The sequence below is a fragment of the Fusarium solani genome, assembly GCF_023522795.1.
Source record: "Fusarium solani strain SB1 chromosome Unknown bctg00000011, whole genome shotgun sequence".
Classification (NCBI taxonomy): Eukaryota; Fungi; Ascomycota; class Sordariomycetes; order Hypocreales; family Nectriaceae; genus Fusarium; species Fusarium solani.
In genome coordinates, this window is record NW_027072149.1 from 854377 (window position 1) to 874643 (window position 20267).

The 20267-nt window shown below is 49.6% G+C and overlaps 8 protein-coding genes across 8 annotated transcripts; 3 read left to right on the forward strand and 5 right to left on the reverse strand.

Annotated features, from left to right (window-relative positions):
* Positions 1 to 105: 105 nt before the first annotated feature.
* MRS44_015322 (uncharacterized protein) lies at positions 106 to 3651 on the reverse strand (the record flags this gene model as incomplete). The annotated part of the gene is made up of 5 exons (XM_065619162.1): positions 106 to 433; positions 512 to 1108; positions 1372 to 1493; positions 1799 to 2273; positions 2321 to 3651. The coding sequence occupies 5 exons, from the start codon at positions 3649 to 3651 to the stop codon at positions 106 to 108; spliced, it is 2853 nt and encodes a 950-aa protein (XP_065475234.1).
* Positions 3652 to 5753: 2102 nt separating this feature from the next.
* Positions 5754 to 7547, forward strand: MRS44_015323 (uncharacterized protein; the record flags this gene model as incomplete). The annotated part of the gene is made up of 3 exons (XM_046280307.2): positions 5754 to 6117; positions 6172 to 6661; positions 6725 to 7547. The coding sequence occupies 3 exons, from the start codon at positions 5754 to 5756 to the stop codon at positions 7545 to 7547; spliced, it is 1677 nt and encodes a 558-aa protein (XP_046126258.2).
* A 938-nt stretch (positions 7548 to 8485) lies between these two features.
* On the forward strand, positions 8486 to 9790 carry MRS44_015324 (uncharacterized protein; the record flags this gene model as incomplete). The annotated part of the gene is made up of 3 exons (XM_046277603.2): positions 8486 to 8531; positions 8600 to 9375; positions 9428 to 9790. 3 exons carry the CDS (start codon positions 8486 to 8488, stop codon positions 9788 to 9790), a joined length of 1185 nt encoding a protein of 394 aa, XP_046126259.2.
* Positions 9791 to 9985: 195 nt separating this feature from the next.
* Positions 9986 to 10375, reverse strand: MRS44_015325 (uncharacterized protein; the record flags this gene model as incomplete). The annotated part of the gene is made up of 1 exon (XM_046282679.2): positions 9986 to 10375. One exon carries the CDS (start codon positions 10373 to 10375, stop codon positions 9986 to 9988), a length of 390 nt encoding a protein of 129 aa, XP_046126260.2.
* Positions 10376 to 11298: 923 nt separating this feature from the next.
* MRS44_015326 (uncharacterized protein) lies at positions 11299 to 13483 on the reverse strand (the record flags this gene model as incomplete). Its single annotated transcript, XM_065619163.1, has 3 exons — positions 11299 to 11837; positions 12357 to 12618; positions 12680 to 13483. The coding sequence occupies 3 exons, from the start codon at positions 13481 to 13483 to the stop codon at positions 11299 to 11301; spliced, it is 1605 nt and encodes a 534-aa protein (XP_065475235.1).
* Positions 13484 to 14653: 1170 nt separating this feature from the next.
* On the reverse strand, positions 14654 to 16220 carry MRS44_015327 (uncharacterized protein; the record flags this gene model as incomplete). The annotated part of the gene is made up of 4 exons (XM_065619164.1): positions 14654 to 15323; positions 15373 to 15491; positions 15543 to 15808; positions 15860 to 16220. The coding sequence occupies 4 exons, from the start codon at positions 16218 to 16220 to the stop codon at positions 14654 to 14656; spliced, it is 1416 nt and encodes a 471-aa protein (XP_065475236.1).
* Positions 16221 to 16538: 318 nt separating this feature from the next.
* Positions 16539 to 17421, reverse strand: MRS44_015328 (uncharacterized protein; the record flags this gene model as incomplete). Its single annotated transcript, XM_046271615.2, has 3 exons — positions 16539 to 16775; positions 16823 to 17070; positions 17127 to 17421. The coding sequence occupies 3 exons, from the start codon at positions 17419 to 17421 to the stop codon at positions 16539 to 16541; spliced, it is 780 nt and encodes a 259-aa protein (XP_046126264.2).
* A 1397-nt stretch (positions 17422 to 18818) lies between these two features.
* Positions 18819 to 20025, forward strand: MRS44_015329 (uncharacterized protein; the record flags this gene model as incomplete). The annotated part of the gene is made up of 2 exons (XM_046271620.2): positions 18819 to 19898; positions 19954 to 20025. The coding sequence occupies 2 exons, from the start codon at positions 18819 to 18821 to the stop codon at positions 20023 to 20025; spliced, it is 1152 nt and encodes a 383-aa protein (XP_046126265.2).
* Between the last annotated feature and the right edge of the window lie 242 nt (positions 20026 to 20267).

Consider the following 20267-nt stretch of genomic DNA (forward strand, 5'->3'; position numbering starts at 1 on the left):
TAGAGTGAGCGATAAGTACAAGTAGTTATAATACTAATCTAGGGACCTAATGCTATAAAGCTACAGAGAAGAAGAGTAATAGGGGACTAGAAAAGTCCAACGTTGCTATTCAGCGAACTCAATCGACACGTCTTCAACGTAGTATCTGTTCGATTGACCCGCGGCGGTGCAGGTGAAGGCAATATTCAGCTCCGCAGACGTTGTAGAAGGTCGGTAAACCGTGGAGACAAATTCCTCAAACTCGTTGTTGGGAGTTCGAGGCGGCAGTGTAGCAACCTCACCAATGTCCTCGCCGCCAAAGCTTGCGGACACCTTGCAGCCTCCCGCGGCCGAAGGCGTATCGAACTCGACATAGAAGAACCGGATGCGGTAAGCCAGGTTGGTGCGCAGACCGGTGATTTCTTGAGCGATGGAGGTGGAGGGTCGCATAACCCTATTTTTCATGACATGTTAGTAACCAAGAACATAAATACTGGGCTTCTGGTTCTTATTGCTGCTTGTGTACACTTACATGACATTGGGTTGGGAATATTTCCAGAATACGGCGCCGTTGGATACCGAAGCTGGCCCGGTGCGAACCCAGGGAGCGCCATCCGAATTCTCATCGAAATTTGCGTTGGCAATCGTGGGGAGAGTGGCTGGGGCTTCTGATGTAGTTGTGGATGCTATCGCCGACGTTGTCGACGTCTCTTCGGCGGAGGTGGTGGTCGCCGTCGACGACTCTGTCGAGGATAATTCAGTCGACGTAGCGGTTTCCGTAGTCGATGGGATGGTCGATGTCGTGGAAGCAATCTCGGTTGTCAAGGTGGTTCCAGTCGAAGCAGTCTCGACAGAAGAGATAGTTGTGGTCTCGCTCAGAGAGGTTTCAGCACTGCTCGAGGTCTCGGACGAACTAACGGCAGTCGAGGAAAGGGTCTCGGTTGTCGAGGTTTCCGTAACCGCAGAGGTCGTAATTCCGGTCGACACGGTGTACGTCTCAGTATCGGTTGAGACAGAGGAGGACGGGGCAGAGGAGGAGGCAGAGACGCTCGTGGTGGTCAAGCTGGGCCTGCATGGACCAGCAATGACGGCATCTGCCGCGAGAAGGGCGACAATTCCCGTGACGATACTCTTGAAAGAATGCATTGCGATGGTAAAACAAAGTCTCCGACGCAGTAAACGAGTGATTGCGTACGGAAGAGGGAAGAAGCAGGAGGGAGGTTGAAGGGTAAGATTCCCACGAGGAAAACAGGAGGACCGCCCTCTCCTTTTCACCTCCTTTTCGACCACCAAACGGAACGGCACATCTCAGCTTTCTCTACAACTACTGCAGGGACCATGTTGTTGGTTCTGCAACAAAGAAAAAAATACGCAAACATAATCACCACTTACAAGGGCTCTCTTAACAGATGGCGTTTGTTGGACCCACGGCCCATGCAAGCTAAGCTGAAGAAGGAGTTGGTCTGGACTCCGTCAGAGAGCGGCACAGCCAACTTAATCTCAGTTTTGACGGACTATTGACACACTAGAGTCGATAGTTCCGGCGGGGGTGCCGTGCCGTGTTTTTCGCAATAACAAACTCCAGTTTTCGGTCAGCCTTGTCGCACGACGAGTCCGTAGATCGCACGCGATGTGTGCCCTAACTCTGTTAAGGTTATCTTTGAAGCACGCAAGAAAAGTACTTAATTATATCTCATCTCCCACTCAAACTAATAACGGTAGCTTCATACTGACTCGTGTCTTCCTAGTATCTCGGACCAGAGGAACCAAGAAGTGGCTGCTCTAACCTTGTCCGCGGTGAGCCTCCAAATGAACTAACACTTTCCGACCTCCCGTTGTTATCATCAAGACGGAAATAATCCACCGGTGACACAGGTTGTAACGATATCTGGCTATCGCTTATCGATGACAAACGTTGCGGGCTGGATTTGGGGCTCATAGCAGGCGGCGGCAACAAGAGTTCACCAAATTCACTGCTTGCGGCAGATCCTCTGGGACGCCCCCAAGGCGAGTATCCAGAGCCTGTATCACGGCTAGGTGTGTTGTTCAGTTCTGATCCAGGCGAGTGGAGGCCGTGAACACGCCGGTAAATATCCATCTTGGTGTCTTCGTTGGGGCGGAAAACCTTTGCTCCTGGTCGCATAATTCTAAACATAAGGCCATACACAACCAACTGCAGGCCGAGGCAAGTGGCTACCATAGCGGGGTAAATATGTTTGGCGTTGTATTTTCGGTCAGCCAAGGGATCGAGGGTGATGTATGCACGCGCAGCTCCTCTCGAGAACACGCCGCTCCTGATAGAGGTTAGCAAAGTAACGAAGAGGCTTATTATGAAACTTACCAGCATGTGCATGTGTTAAACACACCAATAGAGGAGCAAAGTATCACAATAAGGATGGGTATTCCCAAGCCCGTGTCCTTGGCAACAGTCAGGTACCAAGCCACCTGGCCCTTGAAAAATAGTTGAATCAGCCACGTCAAGCCAGGGCTCAATATCAACGCAAAGGCACACGATATGACCCAGAGACTTCGACAATCCAGCCCTACAGTAGGAGTGAACCAGAGTAGAACCAAAGCGCAGGTCGCAGCTATCAGTACCGGTGCGAGAGATAGCATGAACAGGTAGAATGGTGATCGATCATTCTGGCCCCCAGTAATAAGGACCTTCTTAGGTCGAAAGTTGTACAGGCTACCCGTCCATGGCTGTGCGTCTATAAAGTCAGCAACGCTACTCCTGCGTCTATTGGTAAGCCAAGCGATCTTGGACACCAGCATCGGGCTGTTCGGAAAGATGTGCTGGTCTCGCTTCTTGCCCTTGAGTGTTCGACAATATCGTTCCATGATGCGCAGACATGTTCGACGAGATACAAAGCCGGAAAGCGTGTTGCTCAGCATGACTATTGTAACGAGCCAAGACAGAAACATGGCAGTACCAATTCGACCACCAGGTTGACTTGTTTGTTCTCCGCCAATCTCGGGGATAAGTGCGCTGAGCACAGAACAAAGATAGTTGATGATGACGACGCATGTTCGCAAGACCTCGTTGGAACGGCTATCGACCAGCTCTTCTGCCGCCTCTAACAGGATATGATCCATGTCTTGCTTTGCAAGACGCGCTCCATTTTCATTCACGAGGTTTTCGAGTTCGCGGTTGACCGACGGCATATCGTTGGTGAGTTCTTCGAATGCCGACAAGATTGCCGCCAAAGCGCGAGCCGAAGCCTCATAGTCAGGTCCACGGGGAGTTGCTCGCAGAGCTATAGCATAGAATCGATTCCATACTTCAGCTTTAGTGAGAAGGGACCAGAGAGAGTCGATGGGGTCGCCCATAAAATGCAGCATGGCAAATAAACGATTGACAGTTCCAACCCGGGCCACGTGAAGGTTACCCACAAGCAGCAACGCGGGAAGCAACCAGGTAAGAATTCGAGGCCACATGTCATCGTACAGGCCAAAGTCTGCTTCTGGACACATTTTGTGGCATCCGTCGATGGTAAGTTTGAGGTGTCCTGGCTCGGACATGGGTTTGCCTTCATGGAAGAAGAAAATGCTGTCATGTGGGTTGATCGATTGATTCAACAGTCCGTTCGTAATGGTCTTGTTGCACAATTTTAGGTCGACTGCGACTGCTTGAGAGGCTGCCCAGAGCAGCAAGGCCACAGTGGTTGCCATAATGCTAGAGGATGAACATAAGATGCAAAGAAGGGAGAAGAGTCACAGGTGCAACACTTGAGAGGTTTTTACAACAAGAGCGCCACGAGGCTTTAAAAGCATGCCAAGCAAGGCATTTTTACCGACACAAACTTGGGGGCTTAGCAGGCAGACTTGGACATTGTGTGGTTCGCACACTTCTATTCTCAGCCGACGCCAACCAACGTAACTGGGCGCCAGAAAGCCACATCCGAATGGAACGGTTTCTGTAAAGAAAGATACAGCAAGACAGGGTTGAACACGACACGTGGGAGACCGTACGCCCCGTTTCTTGGGGGCATGGCCGCCACCAGCTGATCGGAAGGCAGATCACGCCAACAAGCGAGGGCTGATCAAGCTTAATTCTTCGGATTTACGGCTCTTAGTTACGGGGCTGTAACCAAACTGGCGAAATGGGTAAATGTCAGGGTCGATGCAGGGGGAGGTGAGGCTGCGAGTATGAGTGGTCTTGTATCCCACGTTTTGGTGTTTGAGGCCCTCATTGGCCACGAAAGGCGGAATGGTGAGCGGAATAGAAGAGCAGAAATCCGACCTCGTTTGGATAAAAGGAAACACGAAATGGGCGCAATGAACAGAAAAGAGGGAGCCTGAAGGTCCTGAATGCACCCTAGCAGACAAGCATCGAAGATGGTAGGTAGGCATGGATATGAGGAGTCCTAGCATCCCCACACTACCGATTTCCCACGGGTCAGTTGATCGGCCGATCACCGCCCTATGCGCTGTTTCTAACTACGGGAGCTATTACATAAGCTCTGGCAAGTATCCTCAGCAATGTAGTGGCCGTCGGCGGTGGGGAAAATGGAGAGACTTGTTCCTGAACGCCCTCTTCCAGAACTACCCCTGGCTTCTGCAGCCACGTAAAGTTTGCATCGATCAGCAAGCCCTGTCACTAAGCCACCAAGGCCAATTGAGATGATAAAAGATTTTATATAACTATTAGTTTAATACTCTATAGATAGTTTATTTTTAGCTTTTAGATAACGAGTCTGCCCTCTGAAGGAGTTGTATATGACAGGCCAGCTCCATTCTTCAACAATCACTGTGATCTAAGACTCTTGTATTAAAAGCACCCTCTGGTACCAATGTCTAAGATGTAGGAATTATCATCACTTCTTCTTCGGGTCTCTGTGGCAGCGTTTCAGTAATTGGAGCTCGGCCAACAGAAGTTCTTTAATCTTTCACCAAAGTATATCATTTAACCTACAAATGTTTAGCATGTGGTGTAAGTTACTCTGCCAGCAAAAAAAACAAAAACAAAACAAAAAATAACAATTAGATAAACGATGACAGACTGACAAGCTTGGGTATCATAATTCTGGTCGTACTCGCAGACAGGTTTCAGGCTTCGTGTCCAAGATTGACCTTGGTCATCGACTCATCGGCGACTGTGCTGTGAGCTACCCTATATGCCCGGGAGGACGAAACTAGGTCATCTGTACGGAGTACACTTCAACTTGATCTACCTATTTTCTAGCTAAATAGTTCTGGGGCCTCTCCATGCTCTGATTTTCTTTAAGTGAAATGGAGGAGGGAAAACATCGCTGAGCATTGAGATGAAAGAGATGAAGGTTGCATGTATCATCTCAACCACCTTCCCAAGGGGACTAACACCCATGTCAGATCTGACACTCCAGCTCCTCCCGTTAAGCCAATGACATGAAGATATTGAGTGGAGTTGAGTTGACTCTAACCCAGAGTAGAAAGACTCCACCTTCCATCTTCAGTAGTGATCGTCGCGGAGCATCACAACCACTCTTCTTGGCTTCATCCGACAAGAAATGCGGTTCAGAACAGACTGGATGAGAGGCGTCAACTGAAAGCAAACCGATTCAATTACGGAAAACTATCACGTGAGATGATCTTGGCCTCTGTGGCACTTTTGTAACAGCCACATTTTCAGGCTCTCACTAAAAAAACAAGGCTGTGACAGGGATGGCATTCGCATGGAGATCATCTGCACTTCAGCTGTGTGCTAATGAAACTAAAAAGGAACACGTCCACTTCCTCCAGCCTAGTCATTCTTTCCCACCTTCACCACTTCATGTTCTTTTCAGTAAACGGTGATGCTTTCGACGCATTCTCGTCCGCTCTTCTTCCTCCAACACCAATCTGCCGGCTCATCAGACAACGGTCAGCTCAATGCAGAGGCACGTGCTCACGTCGCACGCCAGGCTGCCCTCAAGGAGGCCAAAAAACCAAAAACACTGCAGTTCATAACCTGTTCTCCGGGAACAAAGCCTCGCCGAAATCACTATCGCCTCACTGGCGAGACCGACGACCCTGAGGAGGACAGGGATATTCGGCGCTTGAGAGCCAGCCATCGGTGCAAAATTCCGCTCAGTCCAAAAAAGGCCGCGAGCTTCGATCCGTTTGACTCTCTTGCTGTTCCAGAGCCGGCACGAGAAGAGCAATTTCTGCTTCACTATGGTGTGTTGTGCCCTGCATCATTCATACGCTTAACATCCCTGACGAATCGCCTAGCCTTCAACAGGACGCTGCCGGCGTTTGGGGAGTCGGAAAAATACAAGCGTGATTTTGCTCACTCGTGGATAACAAGAACCATGGAATCTCCCTTGGTTTTCTACGCTCAGATACTTGGATCGTCTACTCATTACTCCATTTCGTCGCCTGGGGCTGATGGGCAGAACCGCATCATCACAAGAGGGCTGCAACGAAAGATTCAAGCTATCAGGGCTCTCAGAACCAAGATAGAGCAGTATAAGCCAGGTTCTTCCGAAGTCGACCAGGGTCTCCTTCTAGCCATCTTTATTCTCGCGATTCATGGAAGCTTTGACTTGACGGATAGACCTGAGCCGCACCCCTTGTCTCCGATGGCTACCTACCGCGATATGAACATCTATGGCAGAATGACGTTTGGCGAGGAGCATATTAATGCGCTCTACTACATTGTGGAGCAAAACGGAGGAATCCCATGTGTGGACCAGCATGCTTTTGGATACGTGCTACCTCTGTAAGGCCCCGGGCAACTCTGTTAATTAGCCTATCGGACCATTCCACTAACTCCTAGTCACAGGTTTGATATCGTCTACAGTGCCCGGGCTGGGTGTGTGCCCAGGTTCTCTTGTCCGCGCCAGCTAGAACCACTGCTCGGTGGCAATTCATGGAAGCCTGATGCACAAGCCAGTAAAATGCTCACAACGTATGGTCAGCGTCTACGGCCAAGTCCCGACGGGGTGATACCCATCTATCTGGACCAGAGCCTGGTCAAGGTCTTTCAGGTTATGGCAGAAGTCACTATTGGCCTCGATCATTACTGCCGTGGTGGAGAGGGGGCACCGGATTCGCTGGATGTGCTGCTCAACAACTGTGACTGGGCAGCTCACACAACTCTATCTCTGCCCTCCTACACAACGATGCCTACGAAAGGCGAAGATGAGGAGTCAGGGATCGATGTGTCATGTACGCTTCGCGAGATCTGCCGGCTTTGTGCGCTCCTCCATGTCGACATGGTCCTACTTCCGACACCACCCCACACAGGAATCAAGCTACGCCACGCAAAGAATCTTTTACGCCAACTGGAGGTGCTCGATAAACAAGAGCCCATCGGAGATGACCAAGTCTCAGAGTTTTTGATCTGGGCAACAGTCCTGGGTGCAATTGCTTCCAGATTTACAGAGCTTGAGGTCCGCTATCGCGCCCGCATCGAGCGGCTTGCGCAGGAAACGGCCTGGGACATTGTTAAGCCCCGCTTAGAACAGCAGTTGTGGTTTAACCCAGTCTATGATGGCCCAGCCTGCAGTCTATGGCATGAGACAGTAGAAAGAACAAGTCATGGTGATGGGGAACCGACTCTAGGGGGCGACGGAGAAAAAGGTTCTCCGTCAAGTGTTGATTAAACGCTTGCACTATGGGAGGCAATACGTCTATGGAAAGTGTTGTAAAATATCGGTTTGCTGACTAGAGAAACTATGTTTGTTCCAGCAAAAGCAGTGCTCAAATAGTCCAGCCACAAATGTTGGCTATGGCTCATGTCAGTTCTATAATAACCCCAGAACCACGTAATCCTTTGACAGTCGAGATGATATGATGGTGGGCTCAACCACGGGTAGAATGGGAGCCGAGCCATGCTAGTGGTCACTGGCTTTCAGGGCTCGGCACTCGGCAGGGGAAGTCGCATGGTGAGTCGAGCGCCACAAAGAAACGACTTGGTGGCTTCGTATCAGCTGAGAATGCCTCACGGTGCAGCATAAAGCGCCACGGTAATTCCCGAAGAGACGATTATAAGCTTGGTATTGCACAAATCATACGTGGGCATCTCGCGGGTCAGAAAAACTTGGATGTTGATCAACGCAATATCCTTGGCCATCTTCGTCACCATGTGAAATTATAGATGCTGTCCAAATGCCAAGACGGGATCTGAAGTCGATCCTCCACACGAAACGACTCGAGTTCGAGACCAATCTGACGGTAGCGCCGCCTGAACACCATGTTCCCTCACCATGGCTGCCCACCGGCGTTCTAGACCTCGTATTAGAATTGCGAGGCCCGTCATTGGACGGATGTGGCGTTGAGGCTGAGACTTGCCCTGCCTTGTCTCTTTTTATAGCCCACGTCTTTGCCTGGGTTACGTAGGCTTGCCCTCAGTGACCCGGACTTTGATTGGCCGGCGCCTTGACTGTTGTTGGGAGAGATGGGATAATTAAGGTGTCCCGAGACCAAGACTGTTAGGTTTGGAGAAAGGGTTCTGACATTCAATTCATTTCTCGTTAGCCATCCTTTTGGTTTAAATTTTTATCCAGTCCTTTCTATCGCTTCACTCAAACCTTTCCCCATCATGAAGTCTCTCACCAGTACAGCCGTTGTTTCGTCGATAGCACTCTGTAAGTCGAGACCATTCCTCCGTTGGGCCGTGAACATCTACTCACAGATCACCCTTGTTCTTTTCCAGTTACCCAAAGAGCGTCAGCAACACTCGCAACCTATTGCAACGGTGACTCCAACGACGTATGCTACAGCTGGGGCGTCCCAGAATCGACAGCCTCTTCAGGTTCTGGCAACATCTTCTTCCGCCTCGAAGCTCCTACCGATTACCAATGGGTCGCCCTCGGAACTGGTACTGGCATGAGTGGCTCCACCATGTTTGTCATGTACCAAGATGGCTCTGGGAACATCACCCTCAGCACAAGAAAGGGACACGGCCACGACATGCCCGAGTACAGCACTTTCCAAGGTGTCAAGTTGCTTGAGGGGACCGGAGTGTCCAACAAGACAATGGTTGCCAATGTACAATGCAGTGGCTTTACACACATGGACTTCTCCGGGTCTAACGACTGGATTGGGGCCTGGAAGAAAGGCCAAGCTTTGGACGATACCAGTGTTCGCGCCACCATCGAGGAGCACGACGGCACGGATAGGTTTTCAGTGGATTTCGCCAAAGCGAGTATCACCTCTGATGGGAACCCCTTCACAAAGACAACCAGCAATACGCCTAGTTCATCCTCTGGCAACGATGCTGTCTCTGGCGGCGGCGGTGGCGAAGACCACACCGGGACCATTCATGGCATCATCATGTCGATAGTCTTTCTGATCGGGTTCCCCGTTGGATCGCTGCTGATGCCTTTGATTGGACAATGGATGATCCACGCTGGGTGGCAGATCACGGTCTTTGTAGGCATGTGGGTTGGGTTTGGGATTGGCAAGATTGCTGCCGACAAAAACGGACAGGTAAGAACATTTCAAGCGTCTCTTTCATGTTTCAAGAGCTGACTGTTAGTAGTGGCTGAATGAACCCCATGTCCAACTTGGTCTGGCCGTCTGTATCTTGATGATCCTGCAGCCTGTGCTGGGATGGTTGCACCACCGGAACTACGTCAAGTATCAGAGGCGAACACCTGTTAGTCATGGGCATCTTTGGTACGGGCGATTGTTGATGATTATTGGTATAATTAACGGCGGAATTGGATTGCAACTGGCTTCAGCCTCGACAGGGTTGATAGCGGCATATTCTGTGGTTGGCATCATTGTGTTCTCATTGTATGTCGCGAGCGCTGTTCGTAAAGAGATGGCGCTGCGCAAAAAGAGCAAGGGGATGGAGCAACTGGGTACCAACTCTAACAGTGCCCTGGAGCTGATACCATGAAATTTCATTTTGAATTAAGTATGTTGAAAATCGAAATCATTTCTACCAATGACTCTCCTCAAGCCCAATGTACAAGCCGTGGTTCACCTCCCTAATGAATCTTGCGCTGGTTCTCCAGAGGGTATTGCGCCACCATGGAAACAGGGGCAGTAACTCTCCCACGAGGTGCAATGTTCATGCCATGCTCATCTCTCATCATTGCCCATGTAATCCCCCTTCCCCCTCAGCGTTGATCTCATACACCTCCGTGATGCGGTATGCGAAGTCGTAGCCTTCGTAGTCCGCATGCTTCTCATTGTACTCCTTGTTCCCCAGACCATCTTCGGGAAGCGGCTCATCGCCTGGGTTTCTGGTTAAGGCCTCATCGACGGGGCAGATGTGGGTGATGGCAGAATGTGGAGCAGTGCGATAGAACCAGATTCTCCTGATGCCTGCCATGTTGTACTTTCGGAATTCGTAGGTCTTGGTGCCGTCGATGATCTGCTGCATGTAGGGATCATTCATGGCGAGGATCATGTCGGAGCGGGAAGGCTTCGGAGGAGATGATGGGTTAGGCGACTTGCTGCTTCTGCCTTTTGCAGTCATGGTGATTTTCGAAGAGGCTCAAGAGATTTCAAGGAGTTGTGATGTGATGATTGATGCTGTGAGCGGGCTGTTGATGAAGGAAGAGACAGAGTGAAATGGCAGTGTTAGGTAGAAAAGAAGGCTTGGATCAGATGGGCAATGTTTTGAAATCGGGCCAGTCAATCCGTTGCAACAGTGATTCACCGTCGCTTCACAAACTTTCGGCGGCACATGACTGCAAAGTTTGATGTTATCAAGCGACCAGGCAACAACACTGAACTATTTTACATCAAGTCACAACTTCCCCGCCCTGCCGTTGTTCCATAGATCAGGAAAAATATCTTTATTATTACGTACGACTGTTGCCATCGGCCCAGGTGAGACCTTATCGCAGGTCTTTAGCATTGTCGATGTGCAAGCACAAGATGGTCTATGCCCAAGGTGTGAGCCTCGGTACTTCTCCTATTGAACTTCCTTGTTGTAAAACCTTTCCCTTTCATTTCTTCACGTAACTAATTGAAGTGATAAAGTTATCTCGTAGATGTTGTGGGATGGATCCGTGCTAGGGTGAACCTTTACTTGACCAACATTGAGTCGGCGGTTCTATACGTCTTTGTCTTTTATCTCCCCTGATGATGAGCCACGCCGGAACATGGCTCCTTTTTTCTTGCCAAGTATTGTTTCATGTTCCACCAGGCCATTGCCAGGGTCAAGTTTGTTAAGTCATTGCGACGGGGTGTTTCATTCTGAGCTCACATCATAAAGGAAATATCCTATACTTCTAGTCTAATCCAGTAAGAATACCTGAATAGGCTTAGTCGCCTATCTAAGACTAAGAACATCCTTAGTGTCTATCCTTACGCCCAAGCGAATTTATCCAGGGCTCAACACCTTCCTCCACCCCGAAGACCTCACCTTCACTTGACTAAAGATGTTCAAGGCCCTCAAAAGCTAAGCTTGGGGAAAATGAGATTCTTGGACGTCCTCTTATCCTGAGTGACATTCCTGACAGGCTCCTCCTCAACCTTCTTTGGCATGTGCTTGGCCTCTTGTGCCTGTTCCTTGTAAACAGCTGCAGCCTTCTTCCACCTCTCCTGAATCAGCTCGCGAACAGCAGCAGCCCGATCTCTGTCTAGTCCACAAAGAGCCTCAGTGACACCCTTAATTGCCTCTGGGTCATCCTCCATGAGATGACGCCCTTCAGAGTTGACCCAGATCAGAAAGTCTGGGTCCATGCACTCTCGAGGTAGTGTGCCGCATTCGGCGTCATAGGGGTCGACATAAACCCAATCTACGGTGCTGTCGTCGGCGTGCTCGCCTTCATCACCTTCCTTAGTGGTTGGTGGGCTCTTAGTGTCATTGACCTCCGGCGTGACGGTTTCTGGGTGCTCCAATAGCCAAGAAAGCCAGGGAATCCAGGCGGCCGCGCGCTCGTTTGTCTCGGTGTTGGTCTGCTTTGCCATTTTGCGTTTCTTGGAAAGGGCTATGATTGTGGAGATGGTCAGCTGTTGTAAGCGGCGGGTGCCCAATGATCAAGTTTGCTACGAGGAGAAGAGCCGATTTATAGATTTCTTGTCATCATGAGACATGGGCCTGAACAAATCGATTCCCGTTCAGGACCTGTGTCTATTTACACGGGCCGTCTCCTTTCTGGGCTGCTCTGTTGTTCGATGTTTCCGCGCCTCGGGCGACTGAACAAAGCGGAACCACGGAACACTTGGCCTTGATCAACGAACAACACAATCACTGATACAAACACACCAACTTTCATTTGAGTTTTTCCTCTAATCGCATATACCGGCATCATTTTTTGATCTAAGTAGCTTCAATCCGACAGAATACCACTCTAGTCTCTAATTAAGATCTTTGGTCACCATTCGAAGCCATTCACTCCCTGGACCATTCGTAGCAATCGCATCTTCACAGAAACTCCGAACCTCCCGATACATGACTTGGCGCTCTTCATCTCCTTGGTGTGTCAGTATCTTAGGTTTCGTCTTACCTTTTCCTGGCTCGCCAAACGCTGAGGCGACATCCCATAATCGGTGCTTGAGAGATATGCGCCTGAGCTTGTAGTGATATTCCCAAACGAACTTTCCCTCGAAATTGCCAAAATCCCGAGATAAAAAGCCTTTCAGGATCTCAGTAACAATTATGAGCCCTGAATCGGGACCCCGTGTAGATGCATGAGGCTGGTTTGGCTGAGGGCAGCAGAGGATGGACACGAGGGCTTTGCCGCGGCTGAGCGCCTGTCCAATTTCTTCCTATTGACAAGAGTTAGTAGGTTTATCAGGCTTGAATTATATCTTGATAGAGGGCTCGTACCATTTCCCCTTCAGCCGGTGCAAACTCAAAATTCCTCAATTTGGGTAGGTTGTTGATCAGGGTTGTCACCGTCGCTGCTGATAACCGTGGAATGGCATTTGTACCAACATCTTCGGTGCAGTTTATGCTCAAGCTCTCCAAGTTACCGTGGGAAATAACGGCTCGCCACAAAGCGTCAAATAGAAGAGCACCATCATCAATGGTCACCGGGTATGGGTTTTGTTCCTTGAGCTCCAGGCAGGTCAAAGAGTCAAACGACGCAATGAACCGGATCTTTGCTTCGAATTCCATATCAGCGCCTAGATCTCCGAGATGTTGTAACGCACTTTCGCTTGACATGACCAAGGACAGTTTGCGTAGATTTTTTGCCGTGCCTGGCTCAGCAGCCAACCTTCCAAGGAATGGAAAGAGGCGAAGGGCGCCAGTTGCTACTATTCCAATCGTCAGGTCGTCCAAGTTCATAAAGTCGATGATGTTTTCCAGTGAATCAATCAGACTCTGGTTAAAACGAAGGCCAATGAGAGAGAGAGACTTTAGGGCGCTGAGATAGACACTCTCCTGGTAAATCCAGTCAGCTTCGGAGGCCATTTCCTCCCATCCAAGCAGAAAATTGCCCAGCTGCAACGAACTCGTCTCTAAGAAAAGGCTGCGAATTGTCGGTGCCGAGTTGAAGAGTATAGACAGAACCACGTCGTCATGTGCAAGAGCTTCGCCCAAAGTATGGTCGACAACCTTCAGATGTTGCAGATTTGTGATGCCCCTCAGCGGATACATGCGAAAGAGCGATTGGTGGTCTAAGAACATGCTCAAGGCTTTCAGGTTTTGCATTGACGCAATGTGATCTCCCATTGATCTATCAATGCTGTTAGTGTCTGCCACGGACGCGAGTAAGAGGAGGCGCCGACGGTGAGAGAGAGCCTACATCAACGATTTCGGCATTCTGCATATTCTTTAAGGCTTCATCAAGGTACCTGTTGGCAAGATAAATATGTGACCGTCTTTGGGGAGAATCCCAAAAGTCAACTGGCGAACACGAGATGCACAAGCTGGTATTTCATCCTCATCGACGCCACGCGGGAACCGGTTCTGTTGGCCCTTGTGTTGGCCTTCTCTCAACAGTTGCCTTCTCTGAGCAATGCTGAGATGTGGCTCAATGGCCCGTATCAACTTGTCTACATGGCCACGAGAGTCAAACGAGAGGTGCAGGTATTGTTGAATGCGCGGTTTTGTGACTTGATGATACCGCGTGCAGGTCTGACCGAGCCTTCGCAGGGTCAATGGTTCCTGGATCTATGGATGCATCAGCCTTATTCTAGCACACATTTTGTGACTTCTCACGTTGTCTAGGACCAAGTCCAATATTTCTTGTGGCAAAGACGAGAGATTGGCCCTAGAGCGGCCAAGCTCCGATGCTTCCTCTTTAACCATGTCGCTTGATTGCGGGTTTGGACCTGAGATTTTCCGCCTTTGACCACGAACACGGCCATGTTGCCGTGCCTGTGTCATTTCCTTTGTTCTCTCTGCCGCCAATTTTCGACATTTTGAACTTCTTTTCACAGGCATGTCGTTAGCAGAGCGTTGACTAAAGTCGGTTTGAATGGCAGTGACACAATCAAGTTAGAAGTTGGCCAAAATGTGTCGGGATGGGACATGCTGCTTATTTCACGTGATGGTGCGCTGTATCGTGCTCTGCTGCCTGACAACCGAGAACGGTAAGAAATGGGGCGGCCAATGACGAAGAGTCGCTTGGCACGGGCGATGTGCCTGTTCAGTTTAAGATCCAGACTAAGCTACAAAGTCGTGCTACAGACACCATCGTGAAGCAGTTCTAAAAATTATAGAGCAAGTAGTCGAGCTTAACAAAAGAACTATTTTCTACCTTGCACGCACGGCTTGGCTCTAGTCAGACGAAATCTTACTTGATGCATCGAAGTAATGCAATCCTCTCTCAAAACAATGCTTACCCCGAAATGCCTATATCTGTTCCAGCTCAGCGCGCAGCTGGTCTAATGTGCGAGCCCACAGCCCGTCAGACCAAGCGATTCGAGCCACAGTCCCAATAACGTCATCCCAGCTGAGCCTTCTCGCCAGCATTGTGCAGTTGATCTGACCCAAAACCCACTCTTGGTCTTGGCCTGTCTCGGCCAATGCATCTATAACCAATACCCAAAGTTCCAGATCCTCCAAGCCTGTCCAATCGAGTTTGTGTGATCTGAGCAACATTGGGAGTCGGCCTTGATGATAGGAGACGATCGTGTTGCCACTCTTGTTCCCAGCAAGCCTCGTTGAGGGGCCTGAGAGAAACAAGAGAGAAGCCAGGCGCAGCACCTCATAGAGAGCTACACCATCATCACAGATGTCCGAAATATCATGTCGAGGCAATTTCAGCATCGTGGACACGACATACTGCAGTTTCTGTTTTGAGATTGTGTCATTGGTCCACTGCGATTTCTCGCGGGCTGCTGTTGCAAACTCGGACATGGACTCGAGTAGGGTGCACAGATTCAAATGATTTGGCAGTCGTTTTTGCAGTGTGCTGGTAACAACGCCAAGATCACGCGATGCCCGTCTCTGTGGCAATGGCTCTTCAAGGGCTTCAAAAAATGAAGGTGAATCGAGCATCATTGAGCCAATTAAGCTTGTCCTGCAGGAGTTCAGCCTCGGTTATAAAAATCAGCGCAGGTATATCTTACCAGGTAAGTGTCGTCTGTAGATAACGAGAACTGATCTTGTTGAATCCGCCACGAAGATCAACTACTTTCCTCAGCCCCTTCATGTGGATCACCCATCGATCGAGGTTGAAGATACATATCTGTGGGTAAATTTAGTGAAGCTGAAATGATGTGGAACCAAGGAATCTCACATCATAACATGCCAAGGTTATGACGACACCGATAAGAGCATCACAGACTTGGTTGCCAATGCTGGTTAGCCGCTGGTTGATAAGACCAACTGACTTGTTGTAGTGGTCTAAGGAGCTGTTGCTCTCCTCTAGTAGGTGCTGTCTACGCTCCTGGGCAAAGACCAGTGTCAGCGCAAGAGTAACATGCATCGCGCTGTCTTCCATCATTGCGAGAGTAAAGGAGAGCTCTCGCATCATTGAGCAAACAGGAGAGTCCCATTCACGTACTACTCGTGGTTAGTAGGTACACAGAGGGCGAGAAATGCTGTTGGGCTTACAAAAGGCGATGATCTTGTGAGCACGGCTAGAAAAATGTCGATAGTTGAGATCTTGGTCCGCGCTCATTGGTGAAGGAATGCTTCGCATGTATAGCTTGGAAGCGTACTCAATGTTATCGTCTGCTTGCCAGAGAACAACAGGGGTAGACGATGGCGTTTCCACTGGTTTCAGAGCAAGCTCCATTTTCTGATTCTTTTGTTTCCTTCGTCTCGCCAGGCCTATCGGTTTCATAACATGGCGGTTGATCTTTCTCTGGGTGTTTCGGTCTTTGATCTGGTCTGGACGTGTGATGCTGACAAACATCAAGTCAGCTTTGGGGGGTTTGGGGGCTTGACGCCCTTGAGTTGATCGCGACACCATGTTTTTAATCGAACCGAATGATAGTCTTGAGGAGATTTGTTCAACTGGTAGGTATGGCCAACTAGTGTTTCTTATAGCAAGACGGTGCTGACGGGTGCCAGGAATGCTCATTTGTAAGCATTATCTTGGTGGGCCCGCCTTCATAAAGCCGGCTGCTAGGACCAGGCGCCACATATTTAGCACAGGTTAGACATGCAACCTTGCTTCAAATGAGGTGAGATGCGATTCCCAGTTGAATTATTGTCTATCTACGTAAAGGCTCAACCAGAGCCTCATGCTATAAACGCATGGTTATCCAGACTAAAGGTCGTATTAATCTTAGTTGCTCACTCCACCACTGACAGAGATGTACTGTCCAGTGATCCATCGAGACTTTTCGGATACAAGCAGCAGAACAGCATCACCAATATCCTCAATGGTACCAACTCTTCCAGCAGCCCTAGTGTTGTTGACATGCTCCCGGTGCAGCTCTTCCTGAAGCTCCGGTGGGACAATGTCCGTGACAACGGGGCCAGGGGCGACGGAGTTGACCGTGATACCACGGCTGCGACCCCACTACATCTTGTCAGCTCAGTTCAGTTGCTATTGGTAGGTTTTCTTACCTCCTTGGCCCAAGACCAGGTAAGGCTGTCAAGAGCAGCCTTGGAAGCTCCATAGATGGGAATATCGGCTTGTCCAAGCTTGGAGGCGGTAGACGTGATGTTGATAACTCGGCCACCGGGGGGCATGTGAGGCACAGCAGCCTGAGCAACAAAGATGGGGCCCTTGACATTGACATCAAAGGTTCTAGCAATGTCTTCGGCCTTCATGTCGAGACTGCTAATAGCAGTTCCCCAACCCGCATTATTGACTAATAGGACGTCAGACAGATTCATTTTTTCCCACAATTTCACGAAAGAGACATACCCAGAATGTCAATGCGGTCAGTTCCGAAAGCCTTGAGAGTCTCTTGAACGAGAAACTTGGCACCCTCAGGTGTATCGACGGTGGTCTTCACAACGGCAGCTCGGCCTCCAATACTCTTGATCTTGTCAGCCAGAGCGTTGGCTCGCTCAGTAACCGAGTCGGAGATGTAGTTGATGGTGACGGCCGCTCCGTTTCGGGCTAGGGCGATGGCGATTCCGGCACCGATTCCGTTCTCTCGGCCGGAGCCAGTGACGATGGCGACCTTGCCAGCGAGGGAAAGAGTGTCGACAGTCATTGTGAATGAGGTGTTCTAAATTGTGATAAAATGAGATGAGGTAGTTGTTGATGTTGATTGTTTCTGCTGGTAAATGTCACTTACTTACGGTTCACCCAAGCCTTTTATCGATCTCAAGAAGATATGCTATGGTAATCCGTCTTTACAATTGAAGGCCTACCTATTACCACATTAGGAAACAGGTGTCTCTTGAATATTGCATCATCGTGATATCTTCTTTCACCCTCATCAAGCCCCAGATCTCTATTGCATCGCCTTCTAATGTCTCGACGCCTTGGCCATGTTCTACGACGCAGGGTAGGCCACTCCGTCATTTGGAGCTATACCTGAAACGGAAATAGGTGATCCTGGTCGTGCAGGACGCGACTCGAACTTCCAGGGGCTAAGACTCTCAGCACAGCTGACAAATGATGAAGCGGGCAGTTCATTGTGTAATCCAACTTTCCGGCCGTGGAGAATCGAATCGAGTGGCTTCCATTCCTTCACCGCTTTAGCTACTCTTCCGCCGAGGCACAGAGGCTTGGTATTGTCTTTGTGTCGTGTTCAGACACCACCATCCACCTATTCTGTGCTACGACCTTTGTTGTCAAGCAATCACGTGATAGGTCTGGTGGTCTAGTGGTATGATTCTCGCTTAGGGCAAACCCGAAAGCAAGCTTGCGAGAGGTCCCGGGTTCAATCCCCGGCCAGACCCTTTCTTTTGCCCTTTATCACGGCGAAGAGATTTTTCTTTTTGACCTGATTGAGTCTTTAAGGGTATTAACTACGACATGGAATCTTCAGTTGATGAAATACCCGTCGTTTAATGTGTGAGGCCCCGCTTTGTCCTTTTGACCAAGCAGCCTGCGCACCCTTCCATTGTAATCCCTCGAGGCAAAAATCAGCGAGGTCGTTCGAGTGTGTTGTCGCCTTGTCTTATGGTCTGGCATTTATCCTTCGAAAATAAAGTAAGACGTTTCTGTCAACCATGGCTGTCTTACTGTCACGCAATAACTAAAGGCTCCATGTTGATCAAGCCAATATCGTCGTCTTTGGAAAAGGACCCTGTCATGACCTTTGTGGCCAAATCGGGAGGACAACTGCTCTGACCGTCACAAGCTTGCGCACAATGTCCCCCCACAAAGACTGGCTATGAACAAGGGCTTTCAACATCGAGAATTTATCTCTTCTGCCCTTCTTACATCCTAGAAAAGCTTTGTTTCTAGGTACCCAGTCACCTGGCCCATCTGTACTGTTCTTATACGAGCTTTGTACTAGAAATACACTTATTACTCTTGGTTGACTCGGTTCATCCGTCTTTAGTATACACCCATATTTGACTCCTCGAGTTACATTGCCTTCGTCTTTACTCGACCAAGACACCGCAATCACTATCCTCCTACGCATTGCTTCTCACCATGACCGAGCGACGCCCTCCCACGCCCGCTACAGGCGACGACTCCTTGTCCATGGGCCTCCCCAAAAAGTTCCTGGAGGCTGAGGAATGCGCCCTCATGTATTTTGATGCCCAAACGTATCCTGGAGGGGAGTTGCTTCCGCATACTTTGTGGTTTCACGAGAGCTGGACTGGTTTTGATGCCCCAATGAATATTCTATTTGGCGAGATGGATGACAAGCCAATGGTGTTCATCCTCCCTCATACCCTTGAGGGGATACCAAAAAGGGAGATTATTTTTGAGGGTATCATGAGGTTTCACGGTCCTAAACGGCAAAGGAATGAACAGGGATCGTCTAGTCCCGACTTCCAGGCAGACAACCAGCACGCGGATGCTGGTCGCCGATCAACCTTTCGAGACACCGCTGACAGGGCCCGCGGAATTTTCGGTGGCATCCGCTTTGCCACTTTCCGGTTCCCTTCCGCCCAGTGGTGGTATCACAAGCTCAAACTGTTGGTGAAAGCTGTTCTCATCCTCGCCGTCATTTTCGCCGGTTTTAAGCTTCCTCAGCATGCTCCACAGCTGCGGGAGATGATCGTATCCAAGTTTGAATGGATCACCCAGGGAAGAAGTCATGCCGATCATTTCAACCCTGATAGGGACTATTTCAACATGGGAAGAGACCATTTCGGCACCGGCAAAGACCCATCCAATGCCGATAAAGAGCAAGTCAAAGCCGATACGCACAATTCCGAGGCTAGTCAGGGCCGCTCCAAGGCTACCAAGGACCGCTCTAAGGCTGCCAAGGACCAATTCGAAACCAAAAGGGACAATATCAAGACGGATAGGGGTCAGTTTAAGTTCGACAAAACCGCTGACGGCAACCATATCCGCGGCTCCTGGACCAAGCCAGACGATACGCACATCACCTTTGAGGCTTCAAAAACGTCTGGGGACCACGTCACTGAAATCAAGTTTGTCCAATCAGAAGAACAGTTCATCAAGGACGAAAATGACAAGGTGCTCTTTTCCTTGAACAGGATTACTCGGTTCTTTGTGACGCTCATTGGTGGTAATGAGCATGACGAGAAACTGGACAAGGTGAGTGAATTCACTAAACATACTTGTAAAGGACAATGCTAACTTTTGAACATAGATCATGGATGGGATCGGGTCTGCTTCTTTAAAAGGGAATAAGAAGGTCAGGTCACGATGGCGGTGGTGGTAGGCCTGTGTATAAAGGTCCTTGGGGTTAAGATCAGCGACATAGTATTGATTAATGCACTGGGTCTGGAACCATGTATGTATTGAGTAGTGCTTTTGGATTGGAGTTTGGGCGTTTACTTGGTGCGAAAATTACTTTTATAGACTTCGATTGTATTCTTGATGGTCCACTTGGTCTGGGCGTCGCTCGGCATATCTTTGTCTCCTAGCTCAGTTATCCCATCAAGGGCCGGGCTTCAACTATAA